General features: G+C 40.9%; 1 protein-coding gene across 1 annotated transcript; it reads left to right on the top strand.

Annotated features, from left to right (window-relative positions):
* Window positions 1-1,866: 1,866 nt before the first annotated feature.
* wls (Wnt ligand secretion mediator) lies at window positions 1,867-21,670 on the top strand. The gene is made up of 12 exons (XM_084368144.1): window positions 1,867-2,219; window positions 5,291-5,563; window positions 9,901-10,025; window positions 10,744-10,905; window positions 11,066-11,202; window positions 13,630-13,798; window positions 16,516-16,613; window positions 16,814-16,877; window positions 17,804-17,947; window positions 18,068-18,151; window positions 18,252-18,420; window positions 20,686-21,670. The coding sequence occupies exons 1-12, from the start codon at window positions 2,114-2,116 to the stop codon at window positions 20,793-20,795; spliced, it is 1,641 nt and encodes a 546-aa protein (XP_084224270.1). The 5' UTR covers window positions 1,867-2,113; the 3' UTR covers window positions 20,796-21,670.
* Window positions 21,671-21,904: the final 234 nt, after the last annotated feature.

The raw sequence follows: 21,904 nt of genomic DNA, 5'->3' as shown, positions 1-21,904 counted from the left end.
TACAAGTGGACAAACTCAATGTGCTGATGAAGATCATGCCATATGATTGATGGTAAAGATTGACCGATATGATGTTTTCAGGGCTGATACAGATTATTAGTAATCAAGGTACAATTAGATAAGTAAGTAAAAATAAAAATCTTTGTGTCAAAATGTACTCAAGCACTATACTTAAGTACAATTTTTATTTTTTTGTACTTTACTTTATAATTGATCAGGCCGATAACCATTCTATCCCTAATTAAGCTCCAAAGCAACTAGAACCCTAAATGGACCTTTCAGTGAAGTCATTTTGTCAACTGCTGTTCTCAAGGTCAAGATTGAACGTTGAACCTCGGCTTTTGCACCAGTGTGGCAGAGAAGTCTTCGAAATGCTCAGAATAATGAAAATGTGAACATCTAATAATCCATTTCACCGGAGCGACTCCCAGTGCTTATGAAGATCATGCGATGTGACATGAGGCTCCAGACCTGTTAAATTGACCTTGATGTGTTGATTATTTTCACAACTCCATCATCTGGTAGAGCTTATCAAATGTGCAAAGAAAAAAAATAAGATTTAAAGGATAAGTACGCTCAAAACAGAAAGAAAAGGGCCTTACCTACTCACCCCGATGCCAATGTAAAGTTTCGTAGTCCACAAAACATTTCTGGAGCAGCAAAAACAGCGTTGCAGCATTCAGCATGCAGATCCCAAATTGATTAGAAATGAAGTTTACACCGTCGATGCACAGCCAAGCTTGTGCGCCGACGACAGACAGGATGCACGCTAACGTCTTTTAAAAAGGGTTAAATAACATATTCTCAAATCAGTATGGGCATCTGGAGACTTGGATTAAGCAGCTGTATGGAGCCTTTGTATGTTTTCAGTTGTTTTATTACGTTTTAAAAGAAGTCAACATCTACTTCATTTGTTCAGCAGAATGCTTCAACAGTGTTTTGCTGTGAAGCTCCAGAAATGTTTTGTGGACTGCGAAACTTGACTCCACCCGGCATGTAGGTGAGTAGCCTATATAATGACTGAATTTTCATTTTGGGTGAACTTATCCTTTAAAGGTGCACTATTTAGTTTTGGGGAATACATTTTAATCAGAAGAGAAAGATTTTCATTGACTGACGAAATAAACAAACTCTCTTCGTTTTCATGACTGAATAAACAAACTGACCTTAAAAGGACAACACAATTTCATACTGTTTCACTTTGTTTATATTTGGCGGACCCTGCCACCTTTCTAGCTTCAAACAGTGTTCTGGGGATCTTATTTTCCTCTGAGGACAGCTTGTATATTCAGTTATGGAGTTTGTATTATTACCTCAAAGCCACTGTACATCACCTGCTCAGCATCAAACAGCAGACCGACACAGTTAGCAACTAGCTGGTGAACATAGTGGAGGATTAAGCAGCTAAAGAGCAAAATAATCCTCCGAGAACAGCTTGTTTATTCAGTTATGGTAACAGTAACATTTCTGAGTTTGAATTTCTTCTCCAAAACTACATAGTGCCCCTTTAAGACATATTACCAGTTCAGCTGTTTCCAATGGAGGCTGTAATCCCTTTAAATCACGTAGTTATTGTAAAACAACACTTTAACACATATTAACACCAAAACTGCTGAATGTAAGTGAACGCCTCATGGTCTTATTAGGCAACAACATCAGATGCAGTACCTCTTCTTGCTGTGAATCAAGAATAGACTTTGAAGAACAATGTGTTGACGGTACTGAGCATTAAACATGAGATGGCACCTCTAAAAACCTGCCTTTAAATAGCCATGTCGGCTGTGACCGCACAACAGGGGCGCTATCACAAGCATTCAATGACACGGTAACCTGCATTACCAGCCCTCTATTGCAATGCGGTGGCGCACCACGGATCTCTCCCCCCGGTCTGGTGTTGGCTGCCTGGCTGCTAAAGCTGAGCGCTGCTTGGTCATGTGATTCCTGATTTTTTTTTTTTTTCTCTCCTCCTTCGAAGTTGAAAGGCAGGAGCAGAGCGGCGGAGGGGGCCCAGCTTGTCTTCCTACTCCCCGGCGGTGGATGCAGCAGCGTCGTCGTCCCGTCTCCACCACACGGCTGTTTGTTTCTCGCTCGGCCCGGCTCCTTCTCCTCCGACATGGCGGGGGCAATTATTGAGAACATGAGCACCAAAAAGTTGGTGATAGTGGGAGTTACGCTGCTTTTGTTTCAGGCGTTTGCCTTCATGGTCGGCGGTTTAATTGGTAAGTTTCCTCTCTTTTTTTCCCTAAAATCCTCTTTTTATTTTTTGTTTTTTTACTTTTCTCGTGTGTTTAGCTAACATTTGCCTTTGTGCGCGCGTGCCTGTTGGAATTCAAACGTTAACGTCTCTTAACGATAAAAGCACAAAGTTTGAAGTTGGACTCCTCGCTGCATGCCTCCGTAACAGCCTGAAAACAACGTTTTTACACCAGAGAAAAGACGCTAAATGCTAAGTTTTAGCTGTATTTTAGCCACCGAGTCGTCACTTTGACACCGGAGCTCCCGAAGTGCTCCTCCGCTAAATCACTGCTTTGTATCAAGGTGTACGCTGCCTGCTTTCCTGCACGCCACAACCACTGGCTTCATTTCTTCGGCTAAAAATAACAAAAGATACCTTTTTTAGTTTGGGTCAATTTCTGATTTCAACACAGGAATGCTCTGAAATACATCCAACCTTTTGTGTTTTTTCACTTCTTTGATCCAACTCGAATGTTCTCTCCCCTTTTTTCTTCCTCCTCCTCCTCCTCCTCCTCACCCCCACCTCTCATATATAATGTCTGTCTGCTGTGTGGGGCCCCAGGCAGCATCTCTACCTTCCTTTCACTCCTCCTTTCTCCCCCCTGTGTGAAGCCTCCCCTACTCCCCAAATCCCCTTAGCCTCGCAGGCACAGCATTCATGTTTCCTCCTTTCTCCCCTCTTCCCCTAGTTTCATTTGCATCGAGGCAGACAGTGGTGCACAAAACCCACACACACACACACACAAGTGCACACAGCTGTCAAAGTTGCATTTCGCCTTGAGGACTGGATCGGAGTTGCTGTCAAGTTTCTTCAAATCCACCCACTCACACATGCACAACCGCAACACACACACACACACACACACACACACACACACTTTGATAGAAATGTAGTCCATGTGAAAGATGCCTTTTCTTTCTTGCAGTCTGAAACAGAAAACCATCTAAACACCAGTCTGTGTGTCGGCGTCCCTCTCACTCACTACATAGCTGGTGGTAAATTAGCTTGTTCGGTTCGTTCCTGGCTGAGATGGTTTTAATGAAGCCAGATTCCTTTGTGTTTGCTCGGTGGCCGAGGGCGGCAGGGGTAATTGAGTAGAAAGGGGTTTTCTCCCCTTGTTTCCCCACAGACCCAGGGACACGGCATGGGGTCAGCGGGCTGAAGGGACGGCCATTCTTCTGGACACACTGCGATGGAGACTGGAGGAGCCGGTGTGCGGCCGGACTGGCAGGGTCACTAGATAATTGAACTCCAGAGGGGTCCAAGATAACTGGGTTTAATTCAGTTTGGTGTGTCTTCTTTGTCACAGTGTGTGTCTTCATTTTATTTTTACGCAGCTGCTAGCACACTTACACAGTTAAAGGTTCCTTGAAAATGGCCTTGGTTGAGTTTTATGACTGTGTGGAGAGTTTGTTACCTAAAGGGTGTGTAAAGTGTCCGCCCTTCAGCTCTCTGTTACAACTGAACAGATATGATTAGATGTTCAGATAAGAAACAGGGTAACAGGCACAAACTATTCAGATTCACACCTTCCTCGTTATTGAAACTAGATAAATACTGAAATATCCGAACTACGTAACGGTATAACCCCTCACAAGTTGGTGGCCTTTTGAGTCTTATGGGATATGTCACTAATCTTTTGCATGAGCTGAATCTGGAAATGCTGGGCTTTCATCTTCACCCCCATGAGTCAGTACTTCCCACAAGCACCCTAGACAGTAATTACAGCTTATGGAGTCTTCTTCGATACGTCACAAATGGCATGACACATTCACGACTGGAGTTTTTCTCCTGGTCTTTCTTGGAGATTTTCGCAACAAATTGGAAGCATCTGCTCTTTATCTACAAGTCATCTGAGATTTAATGGGTTTTAAAGTGTTTTTTTGTACAACCAACAGCCTAAAACTCAGAGATTTTATTGACTTTGCAACTTTATTCTATTTTAAGGAGCTTGAACCCTCAAACATTTGGCATTTTTGCTCAAAAAAATGGATGAAACGATTATCAAAGTAGTTGACAATTTGGTTGTTTGGGCTCTACTTTGCCCTCTCACCTTGACTGTTTCTAATGCACAGTTCAGGATGAAGTTGCTGCTTTGACATGAAAAGTCTGTGGAAACTTGCACATTAAACATTGATTTAAGTCTAATGTCCAGTCAGTTTTATTTCGTACAGGACATTCTAATTAAACTGTATATTCCTGACCCAATTTGGAGAGTTAGGCAGCACCACCGTCAAAATTATTTGTCAAGAAATGTAAATGAGAATATCAGCTGTGACCAGGTATGCACGATATGAGGAAAACCGGCGATAAAAAGGTCTAGCATTGCGATGACTATATGACTTGTGATTAAATGATTATTAAAGTGCCAACATTGCTCTTCTCTCCTTCCTCAGCCATCGTGCTAGCTAACCTTGCAATCGACACCGAATCACCACCAATTAATCTTAAAGACTTGACCCCATAGTGTCTGTTGCTCCTTATAATAGCATAAGGGAAATCCCAGCCCACAGTCAAACTAGTAATCTGATCGTCTACCTGATGTTTAAACCCTGTGAGTTGAGCTCTTTGCCTTGAGGCTACACCTAGACTCTCTGATGTCGTTCACGTCATCGCAACAGGAAACAAGAGCTTTTGTGTCTGCATGATAGCAGGGACTACAAACACCAGTCTTGTCGAGCTCATGAATCTCAATGCGTAAACAGTGTAATTGGTGCCTGAGAGCTTTCTGGAATTTTCCCTCCCAATCACTTTAGAGAGAGAGGGCTCGAGAGAGCGAGCCTTGCTACCAGGCATTTTCTAAACAGTGTTAAAAGTAATTGCCAAAGTGTTTGGACTGGATTTGGCTCAAACCCAACCTGATGACTGTTCCTAATGGTTGCTAAGATATTAATATTGTCCATGCACAGTTTAATCCAGAGGACGACTCAAACTTTGTGTGATTGATTAGTTTGAGGGGAAATTTGGCTTGGCAGGAACTTGAAACACTCTGCTGCCGTATTTCAATCTGACACCTAGTCTAACATCTCTCCTGCTTTGTATTTGTCTCACCAGCTCCCAGCCCCACCACCGCAGTCCACTACTTGGCCACCAAGTGTGTGGACACAGGCAAGCACCGACAGGAAACAAAATGGTTCATGCCCTGGGGTCCTAACCAATGTGCCAAACTCAGGACCTTTGACGAAGCCATGGCCAAGAAGATCGAGGCCAACAACATCGTATTTGCTGTCCACATTCCGTTGCCTAACAAGGAGATGAGCCCCTGGTTCCAGTTTATGCTGGTCATCCTGCAGTTTGACATCGCATTTAAGATGTACAACCAGATAGGTGAGAACCAGGGTTTTTCTTATTGGTTTCAAACACATGGTGAGGACAGAACGGCTCATGTTCCTCCTCCAGGACATGGCTTTTAAGATTCAGGAGAGGGAAGAAAGTCTAACCTAATGTACACATGCTCGTAAGAGGCCATACTGTCTTACATGGGGCTTCCTGTTCAGAGAAGAAATAACAACTTAGTTGTGTTTTAAGTTTGGGTGATCAGCAGTGCCTTGCATGTTCTTGTGCTACATTTTTGTCAGTATCTGAGGATTTGTTTCCACTTGTGTCAATATTTTGTCTCTTATTTCTTCACAATCTCTAAAGGCAAATATTTGCTGAGGCTCATTGTAGCGGCCCAACCTCTGAAATATTCACCTCCATTGTCACTTCTAATCACTCGAATCCAAGTGCAGAGTCATTCCAACCTCACTTTTGATTCTCTGAATTTAATAGGACCTTCCCCCTAAGACGTGATGTCTCAGAGGGAACCCACAGAAATGTGTCTTTTCAGTAGATTGGATTTCTGTTACGCTGAAAGGCAGCAAACGATGATGGATGTCTTGCTGTTTGTTCTCTATAGACCCTTGGGGGTTTGTAGAAGGGCTTGTTAGACACCCTTGAGAAGGGTATAAAGAGCGAGGAGAGAGCTAATCTGGACCTGTTTCTATCTTATTATCCAATCCTGAAAACAACAACCAAATGATTTACATACTGTTTGACGTTATCCCAAGTTTAGTGGATTTGACCAGATTTCAACATTATGTGTTTTTCTCACTCTTGGTGCTTTGGATGAATATCATGTTTCATCATTTCTGCATTGATTGCTACTATCTCATTTCATAATATTTACGCCCTGGAGTAAACATCCTTTAGTTGTAGATGATGAATTGGCAACATCATCATATACAATAACAAAATATAGCATTACAGCATTATCACAACAAGAGAGATTAATGAGACTGTTGCACACCATATACTCAATTCAGAGTTGCTGTTACCATCTTCTGTTTTTTATTTAGTCTTAGAGTTGAGTAACATTAAAACGGTGTCTAGTTTCTCTTCTCTTGAGGGAAATTCCACCAGGAATTTGACCCATTTTGCACCTCCACCCTGTGTCAAATTCACTGTTGTGAAATGTATCAGTGGATCGACAGACCTAGAGCATCTCAGTGCTGGAATGAGAGGGAAGGAAAAGGGGCAGGAGATAACTGGTATCTGGAAGAAGACAGGGTGTTGGTGTCCTGGTAGGGGGCTCGGGATCCTTAAAGAAGGGATTAGAGGGGATGATGAGAAATTCTAATAAGTGACAGGATCACCAGGAGGCCCTGGGAAAGAAGTTTAGACTCTTCAGTATTAAATCTATCTCTTCATGGCTTAGAAATGTCTAGCAATGTGGGTTAATGTTGTGTTGTCAACTTGAGTTTTATAGCAAGTTTAGTTATAAAGTCATGTCTACACTGACAAATGCCTGTAAACCTTGATAAACATCCACCGTAGGCCAATTTGTAGTCAGCAGAAAAGTGGTAAAGGTAATTTTAATAACATAGAGCCCAAAAAGTTTGACAGTTTGTGGTGTGATTTTATACAAGTCAGACCTTTCTAGTGACGCTTGTCTAAACAGTCATGCTACAATGGCAGCCTAGTCATCAGCATCATTTGCTTGCTCACATTCTTGGCCCAAACATAAAGTGTTCAGGGGCGGTGGGTTGTTTACCGCCTGGCTGCCAGACAGACCAATCAGTAAATCAGCCTGGATCACAGACGGGCCTTTCTGCCACATGCTAGAGACTCATGTTGATCTTTCTGAGCTACATGAGGAGCTGTGAGAAGAAGTGGATGTGGAGGGAGCCGAGTACTGTAGATGCTACACATGTAGTAGAAACCAGCCAGTGCTACAGAAGTGGAAACCTGACTGAATGAATTGAAAACTCATTCATCTTTGATTTTCCTGTATTATTCGAAGACAAAAGTCTGCCTAAAAGGGGGAATGGCTGAAGTGTAGCTTGTTTCAAGCTTACCCAAGACTTAAGGCCGTTGTTTAGTAAGAATATAAGTAAAATGCAGATTGCTTGATACAAGATAGGTAGATATCAGGTAATGCAGGTAATCTAATTTTGTGAAATTACTCCCTCTATCCTATCCTCCAACATTGCTGCCTCATATTGGTGCATCATTTTTCTGGGATTTCATTCTAAAATGTGACTGTTCTCACTTATTTAATACAAAATGAGATCCAGTATTACATTGAAGAACCTTTTTTAAAAGCTATGCATTTATAGCATGCTGAGAGATTTAAAAAAATGACTGGATTATTGCAGTTATTGTTGGGTTCTGATAGATGGTTTTATTTTAGTAAAATAAACAGATTTTTGTATGTTTGAGTCTAACAAAAAACTTTTAGGTAGTCATTTTACAATACAGTAAAACTTTCTTCTGTTATGAAAAACTTGTAGTCTTTTATATCAATTAAAATATATAATAACTTTAAGGCATTCAATTTGTTGTTATGTTGTCAAAAATGTCAGTTTTTCATTACATATCGATCCTGATTATTTGAAACCGCTCATCTAAGATGGCAGGTGCAGAGCCTCTGCGACCGGTTTTGGTTATGCAAGCAATGCTACAGAGCAGTGCTAACGAAAGTGGCTAACACAACAACCAACATTCTGACCTCTATAAAAAATTTCAAGAGGTTGATGACAGCCCTAATTTTTAAGTGTGTTGTTGGCCCAGCCCATTTGTAACTCTTGAAGCTAAGACAATGCCCCTCAGATGCCCCTTTTTTTATATTTGTCCTATCTTCTTATAAAACAAAAAAAGTATGCCCTCAAATTTTTCCCCGTATCCCACAGATTGGGATTAGGATTTGCATTCCTGAAACTGAATACATACTAGATTCAGATAAAATGCTTATAAACTCAAACCCCAATAAACATTGGAGCCATAATTAACAAAACCGCATCTGCTCGTCCGTCTAAATCCTCATCAGAACACACTCTGTGCCAAAGGGAGGTGGATTCTGTTCTGCAGCTGTATGACAAATTAACAGAGGGCCACCTCTTCCTTGACTACCTTATCTGTTTAACAATGTGTGTGGCAGAGAAGAGCTTTGCCCTTATTAACCACTCCACCCACCTGCCCCACTCCACCCCGGCACCAGGCACCCCTTGGCCAGGGTCCAGCAATAACACAGCTGTTGAGGAGGCTTAGTTTCCGTAGCAATGGCCGCTGGACTGAAGTGGAATGTTTGCATGAAGCAAGCTGACATTCGAGGGCGTCTGGCTCGACCAATGGCAGAGTGGAGGGCATTACAGAGACAGTCGGCTGCCAGTTCTCATCTGGTTCCCTCTCCACCTCCTCTGCTTTTTTCTTTCTCACAGCACAGGCCACTGGGTTTCTTTCTCTTCATTCCAGCTTGTTTCATAACGGCACAAGAGGCACTCTGGAGGGCTGGAGGAGAGAACACTTGGCTTTGTAATGTGATCTAAAGATGCAGTTTTAATAGCTTGGCTTTGGATGTTTTTGTTGGATTGGCTGGGCTGGGCTGTTGGAGGCCAGCTCAAGGTCTTGTTGGAGTTTATGTCAAGTAGGAAGTAACCTAGATTTGGCTCACCATGGAGAGCAGATTGAATCACTGAATACATTTACATGCTGAGAAATAATCCTGTTAATCTTGCTTTTTCAGATTCATTCCAGGTGACAGGACCACCCGTAAACACTCAGATGATTTGGCCATGTGGAAACATGTTTGTTTTAGAATATATCTAAACCCTAGTCCAGTTAAATATGCAACCTTCTTAAATGAACAGAATCAATTAGAACTGCAGCCATGAAGCTCTCAGTGATTCAAATAAATAAAATGTCCTCCATCCTCATTTTCTTTGCATTGTACCACTCTGGGCTACATTAGCATGTTAAACACTAGCATGCTAACTGAACTGTAAATGACCTGCACGTTTTCAGAGAGCCGTGAGCTTGAAAATACAGAGGGAAGGAGAGAGAGTGCGGAATGTCTCCATGTCAGTGCTAGCAGCGTTGTCACTTTGCTGGTCTTCTAATTAAAAGGCCAAGGCTGTCTGTCATCAGGACTTAATTTTATTCCATCACTGGGATGGTAACAGCCAGCAGTGAAGTGAAGTGAAGAGGTATAACAGGCGCTGTAATTCAGGCGCACACAAGTGTCTTCTTTAGTGCAGGTTTCCATTTTGGAAGACATAATTTCTCTGATTTAACGATTTTGTAGCCAATTCAAGTCTAAATCATCATCATCAACTCTTAAAAGCTTCTGGTTGCTAAATGTTTGCACTGATCTGAGAGTGAACTGCTGCTGTTGTAATTCTCTCCAGAGGAAGGAGCAATGGCCACCATTGACGTGGGTCTGGCCTACAGAGACGACACAGTCAGTGAGTGGACAGAGATGGCTCACTCCTTTGAACAGAGGAAGCTCAACTGCAACTTCACGACTACCAAGGTGCGGGAATGACACTCACTCACTATTATGAGTCTTTTAGAATACCAAAGACAAGTACTTTTTTATTTAGTGTTTTACAACGATAATATAACTTGGTATTTGTCACTTTGTCATAAATGTCCTGTATTTTATAGTGACTCAGCTTCCAAAGATGGTTTTGCTGTTTGTAGATGATTAATCAATTAATTGTTATGGTTTCAAATTGGGGCTTATCAGTGTATACAGCATCATTGGAAAAACATTAACTCAAAGCAGAATGTGTTATATCGGAGTGTTTGAGTTTGTACAGTGACTGAATAGATGTTTTATTGTAGAATTACACAGATGGACATAATACAATAAAAAAGAGAGACAAAAATGGTCGCTGACAATGTTCTAATAAAAAATGCGTTATCCAGGAGGATTCTGTTAAGAGCAGTCATGTTTCCCTGACATGTTCATACCATTTTCTTTAAATAAGCAGCTAACCACAGAGTATACAGTCTGCTCCCTGTTTACCCCGTTGTACGCCCATTGTACGTGAATGTCTATGTGATATTCATTTTCAGGTGTGTTGGTATGGACAAAGATTTTTTTCTGAAACTGTGCTTAAAAAGCTTCTCCCGACGGAGATCGTGATTACTTACGTGTCGATGAGGCATACGTCTTCTTAAGTATCTGTTATCTTCAGATGAATGTATTTTGAACCAGATCTATTGTGTTTCTATGTGTTTTCCAGACCTTTGAGAATGAGGGAAGATACTACGAGTGTGAACTGCTGCCCTTCATGGAGGTCGGCAGCGTTGCTCATAAGTACTACCTTCTCAACATCCGTCTGCCTGTCAACGAGAGGAAGAAGATCAACGTGGGGATTGGAGAAATCAAAGACATTCGTTTTGTTGTAAGTTGGCTTCTGATTAGGACCTTTGTATTTGAAGCTTTTTGATACTCTGCTTAATGCTGACCCAAAGAGTCTAGGATAATTTTTTAAACTGAGACACATCTTGCCTTGTTTTGCCAATAAAAGAGTTGATGCTGATGGCATTTATTTCTCCTCCAAGGGCATCCATCAGAACGGAGGCTTCACCAAAGTGTGGTTTGCCATGAAGACATTCCTCACACCCAGCATCCTCATCATCATGATCTGGTACTGGAGACGGATCACCCTCATGAGCAGACCTCCTGTGCTGCTGGAGAAGTAAGGCCTCATCTGTGTGAGGTGTTCTCTGTTCACCATTGTATTGTATGAGCCAGACTGATTTTTTTTATACCTCTTGACATCATAATTCCAACTGAGACAATCATCCCAAGATGGGTAACACCTGCAATTAAGAGCTGAAGTTGTACATTTATGGTATATGGTGTTTGTTAGAAGAAACAGCCAGGATCTAAAGAGATGGTTTCATTGAATGCTGTTGAGGCTCCTCTACAGTGTGTCTACTGGGTAAAAGCTTTTGGATGAAATGTACAAGTAGGGCATGCCAACTCTGAGCAGTGAAGGACGGTGATCAGAAGGCGGCGTTCATCAAAGTGACTGAGAAGGAATGTTATCGACAGCCATCAGTAGGTTGCACACAGATTTGTTTGATTACACCACCTAGCTAAAATGCAAAAAATGCAAAAATCCTCTTGCCAGATTCCCTTTGAAAATATACAAAAATATATCATGAGAAAAAGATATTCAAAACCTGATATATTTGTGTTCATTCCTTGCCCAAACACCATGAAGGTTAGAGCAGCCAATGCAGGTAGTTCTGCCTGAAGCAGATAGTCTGAACGCCATGCTGTGGAAAGTTGGAGCTATGCTCAGAGCCCAGTGTTTGTCTAACCCCCTGCCGTGCTGGGAAGACCGATCAGTAAGAGGCAGCGTTCTGCGCCACAGGAAGTGCCTGGCGAAGCGTGAAACGCGTTACAAAATCTGCAAGCTAGCACTCGGCAGACACATACTGCATACACCCGCATTCAGGACATGCATGGCAGCTCGCTGAGACACCGCACACACACACGCACTCGCACAGTCAGTGTCTCTCTCCTTCTCTCTGTATTTTCCGGCTCACGGCTCTTATTTCCAAATGACGAGCATGGTCTGAGGAAGCGCGACTCGTACCCTATTTGTGGACAGCAGATGATTTTTTCATGCTGTAAAAGCTTTACCAGAGTCTCCTGTCATGCTGGTTCAGAGGTGTCAGAACGGTAAACCTCAGACTTCCTTTAAACACGGAGGACAGATGTGAGTGGGAACTCTCACTGTGGAAAAAGGCCAAGGATGATATAATTCATAAAATGGGGAAAACCCTGAGAATTTCACTTCAAAAACATCCTTCATCTTCATTTTGTGACATTAGAAAGTGATTTTAAAAGTGTTAAATGTTTGGTGCAGCAGACATTGTGGACTTGTCATAGCAGGAAAAGCACAGGTGGGATCAGGAACATGGCTCTGTTCAGTCAGTGTGCACAACAGCAGGAACTGACTCACCCTAATGCAACGCAGCCATAATTAATGTTATTAGTTACAACTGTATTTTCCTGCTATCACATGTAAAAGGTCCCATTTAAAAGGTTAATTTAGGGCATCTACACCATTATGAGTTTCATGCCTAATCCTTTTGTCTTTGTCTACGCGCATGCACACACACACACACACACACACACACACACACACCTCTCCTGTCTGTGTTGTTGGTGCTCAGGACACATTCCCTGCATACCAGTCAAATGTGGTTTCACTCTGTTCGCTGATGAGCTGTCTGCAGTGAAAATGCTTAGAAGCTGTGTGACATTACCTCTGTTACCCACAGCGCTCGCATAAAATGTTTGCACCCACATGTTTTCAGGTCACCTTTATCATGCGCTTTTCCCCCCTCCTGGTCTCTCTGACTAACACAGACGCACTGTAGCTCTGTTTTGCCCTCTCAACTGTCTATTTATGATCCTCCTTTGATCTACGGGCGGCATGCAGGGACCTGCTGCAGACGCTGGGAAGACGAGCTCTATTCTGTCTTTCTGAAGGCTGGTTGTTATTCATTCACCCTTTTTTTTCTCTCTCTTTCTCTCTCTAAATGTCTGGGTTTCAAGGTTGAGGGAGGTTGGCTGTAATGATGGGGCTTATTTAGAAAGGTAGTGAATTATGTAGACTTGGATAGGTCAGTGGGGACACACTGTGCTGTGCTAGCTGAATAGATTATCTAATCTAATCAATAATGTCCCAAGATCTAATAAGTGTGCTTCAGCAGGCAACAATGTAGCTTTGCTCTAAAACATCGATTGTGTCTGTGTAAAAGATGTACACCAGATTCAGGTGTAAAGCCTGCCAGTTAAAGTGATCTTAGATTTAATCTGCAGACTCTGTTCTCAGTCTCCTCAGGGATCGTAGTGTTAGTCTCATCCATTCATCTGTCTTGAACATATTAGCATGGCTGCTAATGCTGCATGAACTGTACTTTTATAGATATATTCCTCCTAAAATATATCAAATTCATTACCAACAAGCATAAATATATACTGTAATGCACGTGTGTGGTCGGCATTTATAATGCCACAAATGCAGCAAAAAATGAATAATCCCATTACTTTTACTTTTAGTGGTTTTCACCATTAGTACTAACTGCTGTGTTTGTGTCCTCAGGGTCATCCTCGCTCTGGGTATCTCAATGACGTTCATCAACATCCCAGTGGAGTGGTTCTCCATTGGCTTCAACTGGACCTGGATGCTGCTTTTTGGAGACATCAGGCAGGGCATCTTCTACTCCATGCTGCTTTCCTTCTGGATCATCTTCTGTGGGGAGCACCTCATGGTACTGTACACAGTCCCTTTTTAATGTAATGTTTGATGTTTTTCTGACTTGCCTGCAGGCTTGCTGGCTAATGGCAATTCAGCGCTAAAGGTGAAGTCCTCTTCCAGCCATTCCATGACAACCTAATAGTGTTGGGTAAACAAAAATGATCTGCTTGCTTAGAGGAATGCTTCTGCGCTTGTGTCTTTTCCTCAACCTTGATCCAGCTTAATACATATAAAATATATAGAGCACTGTTATCTTAACCAAGCAGACAAAACTACTTGGTTGGCAAAACCTATCCCTGAGTTGGATGGATTGGTATACTGTATATGTGCCAGCTGGAGACATCCCCAGAGGTCTCAAGACCGCGCCTTGACAGGTCAGAGCTGTTTGGCTGCACAAGGGGAAGCTGCTCAATATTCAGTTTGTAGGTTTAATGTTGTGGCTGATCGGTGTATGTTGTACTGCAATACTCGTCAATCTGCGAAACAGAAAACCAGTGCCTTTTTAAAAATGATGTACCCCCCGTGGACTTTTAAATACTTTGTTGCATTACAGAATCGATTTTTGAGTGAGTGGATGTTAAAAAAGGAGAAAGAGCCAGTAACAGAAAACTGGAGAACATGCGCATGTGGCAGAAGATGATGTCTGTGTAACCCATTTCACACTGGACACACAGGAAAAACAAAAAAAACTGAAGGGCAACTGCGTAGCGGGTTCATCAGTATTTAAAAAAACAAAAAAACAAAACGCATATACAAGCTAATTTTAACATAAAATGGTATTTGTGTCCAATTCAATTATTCCTGAAAGCCAATTTTTTTCAGCTCTAAATTTGTGAAGCACTGTCTTCAGTAACATAAATCCATGTTTGTTACCGTATACCTCCACTTGTCTGCGCTTTTTGCAACTCTTTCCACACTGTGTTTGTCTGTCAAACAGAACTGCCAATGTTCCTGTTTAAATAATGATAAAGACATTTAAATGTTGCCAGTATGAGTTGATGGTAAAACCTTTTTTAAAATCATTAAAATTGGTATGGAAAAACCTTTTTGCCCATCTTATCTCACTGTTATTTTTGTCCAGGACACACCATTGTTTGCAACATTGGCTCTGGGCAGAGGACAAGTGGAGATGTGTGAGAGCTCAGCCATCAAAAACTTCCCTCAACCTGACCTTCATCCCACAAAAAACTTGCAGGTCATTCTCATGTGACGTCTGGTAGTTGGCTGGACTGGGGCAGTCATGGAGATGGTCGGATGGATATTTTTCATACTTAACGGCTGGACCATCAACTAGATGACCTCTTTGAGCTCCATGTCTGCCTCAGACAGGATGACAAGTCTTTTTTTACCACTCCTCAGTTCTCTGAACAGCCAGCTTTTTGTCTCTTGAGGGCTTAGACGCTGAGCTCTACTTGCATACACAAAAATGATTTAATTCGCTTCTTGATGTCGATTGAAGCCTTGAATAATAACATGTTCTTAGCTTTGCGTTCCTAAAGCTGTTTGCTTCTTCTCAAGGTCCAACCCTGGCTCCGAGTCGTCGATAAACTCCTGTGTATGCTTCATTGTTCACTCTTGTTTGCAGCACCTGGCCTTTTTATCACCAGTCTTTGGATGTGTGCGGCTCACTGTATATTGTAACTTTTGGGTCAATTGTGCACGTAATCTAATAATCAGTGCTTGATCACAACCAATCAGAATATCTCAAAATTAATTTCTCTCTTTACCTTCTCATGCATTAATTGATTAATCGTTTAGTCTATAAAATGTCAGAAAAGTCAAAAATGCTGATCAGTTTCCCTGAGCTCAAAGTGACGTCTTCACATTGCTTCTTTTGGCCAACAAACGGCACAAGACCCAAAACTCTTTATTTACTCTCTATCTAATGACAAAGAAAAGAAGCAAATTGTCACATTTAAGAAGCTCGATCCAGCAAACGTTTGACTTTTTTGCTTGAAAAATGACTAAATCGATTATCAAAATAATTGGCAATTTTCTTTCGCTCGACTAATCTAATCATTGAATAATCATTACACCCTCACTTTGATTCAAGGGATGTTTGTTTTCAGTTCCTTCAGTGCAGGTTTGTATGGAACTTTTGTCTTAATGTAATGTTTGTCATGAAAATGTCGATCCAGCAGTTTACCAGATTTATGTATGCTTTACATCTAACAACATGAAAGTCCAAGGGGCTTGAAAACTTTAAAGGCACCATATTTTGTTGGTTTTGTTAGGGGTAGAATGAAGAATGGGTTATAGAAGCAGTATTTATACCCATCTTATTCATTGTTCTAAAGATTTTTTTAATTTTTTTGGCTCATATGATGATACCAGGTTGTATTAACTTCCTGGTGTGTACGCTGGATCCTAACCACATTACATTTCAAATCCATATTCTGAGGTGACCTGAAAATATCTGCTCTCAGGAATATGTGGACACAAATGTGGACCAGTTCTTGATGTTTAACAATGTAGAGATCTTGTACGGTATATTAAGTTGCTCTAAGCTTTTTCAAAATGTGTTGCATTTTAATGGGTACATTTGTGGTTAGGATACCTTGAAACATATAACACCCATGAAAAATGCTCATTTTGGCAGCAGGACACTAATGTTATGTACATGATGACATGGCTCAAGAAGGATTTTGGTGACAATCGACTCCATGTGTGATCTATGAAACGTAATACATTATATACCAACTTGAAGTCTGTTTTGTCCTTTTCTCTCAGGACCAGACAGAGAGGAACCGTTTCTCAGTATACTGGAAGCAGGTCGGACCCATTGTGTTCGGCTCCTTCTGCCTCTTTATCTTTGACATGTGTGAGAGGTGAGACGAGCTCTTTTACTTCACTATTTAGAACGAGAGACTTGGTAGATATCAGTTTGCAATCCTTTAAAGTAATGAATCTTGTGATCTTGTGTCCATTTCATTTTTTATGATTAATCTCCACATGCTGTTTGTAATGAAACGCTGTGACGCACTCAAAAGAGGAAACTTAACAAATGTATTGTTTCTGATTTCCACAGAGGGGTCCAGCTGACAAACCCCTTCTACAGCATCTGGGCGTCTGATGTAGGAACTGAGCTTGCTGTATCCTTTTTTAAATATATATATTTGACAACAGCAGCAGGAAACAAAAGCAAACAGCTTGTCTGCTAATAAAAACCCTCTGACAGTTTAAATAGTCAAATGTTTTTCAGGTTAGCAGCCAATAAACATGTTTAAGGTCGTTCCTCTGCTTTGTTGGAACAAATTTATGACTCTACTAAAACTCTACTAACTGCAAAACTACGGTTTCTGTCTCATCTCATCTCTCGTTATCAGGACTCCTGCTATGTTTGAGACATTCTTGCAGTTGGCTTTAACTTGAACTGAAAGTGGATCTCCAGACTAATAAGATGAGAAATAATTTAGTAATGCCATATGTGAACGCATTGCCCTGGGTCTCGGGACGATGTGTTTATGTGTGTGTACTGGTTTGTTAGCCTCGGCTGCCAAGCTGAGTGATGCAAGATTCATCAGGACACCTCTTCAAAAACAACTGCAGAACACAGCGCCTTATTTCAGTCTTTTCTCCTCCTTTTTTCTCCAAGTCCCCTCAAAAGGAAAAGGTTACTCAATGTTCCTGACGCTGAGCAGTTAGAGGACAGTTGGTACAGTGTCTATAACCAGGGTCATCAAATCTTTATAAGGCCCACTTCTGACATGCTCTACTGCAGTAAAGTCAGATCAGGTTTTATTAATGAGATGCATAACCTTACAAAACACTGAGAAGCAGTTTTTATGACATTTGTACAATCAGTATTTGTGAAACTGTTGTGCAACTTAATAGCCCATTTTCCAGTTTGCAATATTTATACGCAATATCACATTCTGGTGCACATAAGGCTGAACCTACCTCCCTAATCTATATTTTTGAAAAAACTAACATTTTATCTTCCATATATCTACAGCATGCAGCAACTCTGACTTTTTAAGGTGTTGTTTACTTATTTCCTTGACTACGGTTGCCTCAGATGGCATTCATAATTGTGGCAGGGATCTGTGCCTGTCTCTACTTCCTCTTCCTCTGCTTCATGGTATTTCAAGTCTTCCGCAACATCAGTGGTAAGAGGACGTCCTTGCCTGCCATGTCCAAGGCCAGACGCCTGCACTATGAGGTGTGTGTTCTCATTCTTCTAATTGTTCATTATCACACGTAAAACCAAAGAAGGATTTCTCTGCTACATGTTTTCTTTTTTTTTTAAGTTATTTCTGTCATCCTCTTTGTCCCTCTTTAGGGCCTTATTTTCAGGTTCAAGTTTCTCATGCTGGTCACTCTGACCTGCGCTGCCATGACTGTCATCTTCTTCATCATCAGTCAGGTGAGTGACAGTAATGCCCTCCACACCTAGGACTATTTAGGCGGTAATTCGTATCATACAGCGGCTATAAAAATATGTATCTGTGTTTCTCTGTGTCCAGGTGAACGAGGGACACTGGCACTGGGGAGAGCACACGGTGCAGGTGAACAGCGCCTTCTTCACCGGCATCTATGGCATGTGGAACCTGTACGTCTTTGCCATCATGTTCCTCTACGCACCCTCTCACAAGCGCTACGGAGATGAGCAGTCAAGTGGTCAGTGCATCACTGGTAACTATATTTTTCTACTAGCTTTCTAAAGAAATGAGATGGATGGGAGTATCGGGTGAAATGCTGTCTGTTGGTTTATAGCAGGTTAGGATGAACCTTAAATGTTCAGCCATTGTAGCAGTTAAGTCTCAGATCATTTTATATAGTAGATAATATAACAAAGAAGCTATAGTTAATTTTTTTTTTTTAATGTAAATGTGATTCACATTTACATAAAAATTGTCTTAATGTTAGTTGGCTAGCTAAAATGGTTAAATTCAATCTAGATTAACCTTGTTCAAGTTTTGGACACTAATGCAAAATAACTGTAGTTTGTATTACATTATTTATACAAATATGGCACTAAATAAAACTTTCATTGTATTAAAGTTATTGGTTAAATTTCATTAGTGTCCCAGTAGCTCTTACTTCGTTCTGGTGGTGAGCAAAGTGTCTGTAAGGCTGCCTATTCATGCAAAGTTTGTTTTCGGAGGAGGAGGGGTGATTCAGAGGGACCCAGATTCCCAGGGGAAAGAAGGGTCTCTTTGGCCCGAGAGGGTGATTCTAATGGACACCAGGCTTCCTTCCAGACAGAAAGGAAGGGAACAGTGAAGAGAGGATGGGGGAGGGCAAGGGAGAGGGGCAGATTGGAGAGCAGGGAAGTAATGAAAACCATCCATCCGTCTCCTGACGTCAGTGACACGGGGAGAGAAAAAGAGGGTTTGAAGTTTTGGAAGCTTTCCCTGAAATGCGTCAGCCGATCTCATGGGAGGGGCGCCTCGCTCCAAGTTTCAGTCTGTGTGTGTTGATTTACTCTTTCAGAGTTTCACTTCTGTTTCGAACAAGCTGAAGGTATTTATGTTCATGAAATTCAGCTAAACCGACTTGATGTGCAACGGATCATTGCCTTCAGGAATGCAAAGGAATGTGCTTAATAAGGGTGTTGATCACAAGTTTCATCACAACACGATACTATATTCTTTGGACAACGATACACTGTTTGCAGATTGGGACTGGATGTTTTAAGATTTTGTTGCAAATTGCAGTAAACTAGTTGATGGTGGTGAATCTCCATTATAGGGATAATCACAAATATCCTCACATGAATTACTAAATAAAGCTGTCTAGCTTGATAAAGTAAAGTCCTATGATTGATTAAAAAAAATACTAAAAATATTTGTTCTTAACAAAATGTAAGCTGAAGTATTTTTAATTGACATTTTAAGAGTTTGCATAATAATTTTATGATTATTGTGTGAGATAATATCGTGAATTGCAATTATTTGGGCTAAGATAATCGATCCATGAAATTTTCACAGCGTCCCATGTCTATTTACAGATATCACAAAGTGTGCCATGACATGATTTCCATTCAGGAGCTTGTGATTGATATAAGACATTATTATTCACTAATTTCACAAAGTCAGTAACAGAAAAAGCTGCTATCCCTTTCTTTTCTGTTTTTGGTCAAAAAAGAAAAATGCGACAAAATAATTTTAACCAGTTAAGTGCAGTACAGTTTACTTTAAACAGACTCCACTAACACACACAAAACATGGCTCAACATTATACAATTAGGCTCAATAATAACTTTGGAGGAGACGAAACAATACTTTGGCTGGTCACTATTATTATCTTAAGCCTATTGCATTTTAGTGACTAGTAGACTTTTCTTCTCCTCAGACTGTACAAACAACACGTATTATTTATACTTTTTATACTCACCGTTGGTTTAAATCACTGCATCAGTCAACAGAACACCACAGTTGAATTTCAGCCTGCATGCACGTTTTTTCAGCCATTGTTGAAACAGAGCTGCTAATACTGCAGCAAGGGCAACAAGCTGGCAGACTGCTGAGTGAGATCCCATGTTTGTCTGTTGACCCGTCTTTTCTCTTGAATCCAAAATATTTCCACATGGCTGATTTTCTTTTTTTTTTTTCTCTCCCAAGAAGAGAGTAAATATATCCGTGTCATCTTTTTCTTGGCTTCATGCTATTATCTGCCCCTTAGCACTGTTTGAATGTCAGGAAAAAAGTGACATACTTGCAATGGGAATTTCAACATAAAGCCGCATTTTAATTATGGAATCGATTATTTTCACTTTGCGTATGTTGTATTGTATCGCTGATCATTGAATCGTTCTATCAATCCAGATCAATGGACTGTTGCACCCCAAGTGCACAATGAGAACCCAAACAAGATGCATGCTATTAAAATGTCTTGTAATTACGTTCTATTATTGGTCATTTCTGTGTTGATGACTTGTCACGTTTATGTGTGCAGGAGATGCTGGAGGAAACAGTGGCGAGGACATCCAGCTGACTACTACCATCACCCATGTTGATGGCCCCTCTGAGATCTACAAGATGACTGGAAAAGAGGCCCAGGAGTAGATTTCACACTGTGAGACTTTAAGACTCCCCTCTACTATCTACTGCTCCAATCATCCCCTCCCTCATGTATGTAATCAAACAGGCTTTTCTCTTTACGTCCCCCTGGCCCTAAAACGGCATCAACAACCCACCTTGCATGTATCGCCCAGTTCCCCAGTTACTGTCCTCTTCCAGCACCAAACCCTCAGCTGTGTGACCTGTTACGTATCCTCCTTATCCCAACTGTATCTCTGAAAGCTTAATATTATCAACACTCCTATCAGTCCTTTTCATTTCATGGTGGAATTTCTTTCTTACATTTCATACTTTGTGTAAACTATGTTGTGTTTGTAAGTGTTGCACAACGCTTTTGACTCCAAAAAATGAGATTTGAGTGTAAAGAAAACCATTTCTCGGTGGTCAGAAGTTGCATTTGGTAGCCGTCGTACTCCTGTTTCTAAGTACAGTGTGTTGAAACGGAGTAGTTGGTAAAGACCGGAGCTTTTGAGCAAGATTTTGTGGATACATTTTAGCCACTGACTTTAATTTTCTGCTTAATTACTTGTTATACTTTCATTCAAGGTATTAGAGGCTGTCACACACATATTCTTCCATAGAAAGTAGATCATGTTGAGTACTGCTGTCAATCTTAGTCTTTCAAGTGATGGAAATCTTTTTTTATATCATTGGGGGAAATGTACAGACCACATAGCCACTTTGTTCATTTTGTTACAATGTAGATAATCTATTTTTTATAAAGTGCTTATTTTCAACTTCACAAATTATATGCATCATACTCTATCAGTGTTTTTTAAGTTGACTGTAGCCTGTTATACATGGTTCTTAGTTTGTTTTTGCTTTTTATGCTAATTTAAATAAAAAAAACCTTTTACTTATCCTTGTGTATTGTCATTGTGTTTGTTCTGAAAGATTGAGTCATATGTATTACACACAAGTCCTTATTTTTTGTCTTTTTTGCCAGTACTTTAAAGAAAAATTAAACCACTGACAGGGAATATTACTTTAAAATCTCTCCAAGAAGTTCACTGCACTTATACTGTACTTGGTCTAAGTTTATGATCCTAACTTGAACTTCTTCATACTAAATAAATGATAAAAGTGGGACTTTT

The sequence above is a fragment of the Pagrus pagrus genome, assembly GCF_965226575.1.
Source record: "Pagrus pagrus genome assembly, chromosome: 12".
NCBI classification, from domain to species: domain Eukaryota; kingdom Metazoa; phylum Chordata; class Actinopteri; order Spariformes; family Sparidae; genus Pagrus; species Pagrus pagrus.
Note: the sequence above shows the minus strand (reverse complement) of the source record. Positions and strands in the feature narration are given on the sequence as shown.

What these genes read in the sequence shown, in the direction of transcription:
- wls (XM_084368144.1), top strand. Translation starts at nt 2,114, where the DNA reads ATGGCGGGGGCAATTATTGAGAACATGAGCACCAAAAAGTTGGTGATA. An exon ending in GCAACTTCACGACTACCAAG is followed by an intron (nt 10,026 to 10,743) that starts GTGCGGGAATGA and finishes TGTGTTTTCCAG; the next exon opens with ACCTTTGAGAATGAGGGAAG. An exon ending in TCTTCTTCATCATCAGTCAG is followed by an intron (nt 18,152 to 18,251) that starts GTGAGTGACAGT and finishes CTCTGTGTCCAG; the next exon opens with GTGAACGAGGGACACTGGCA.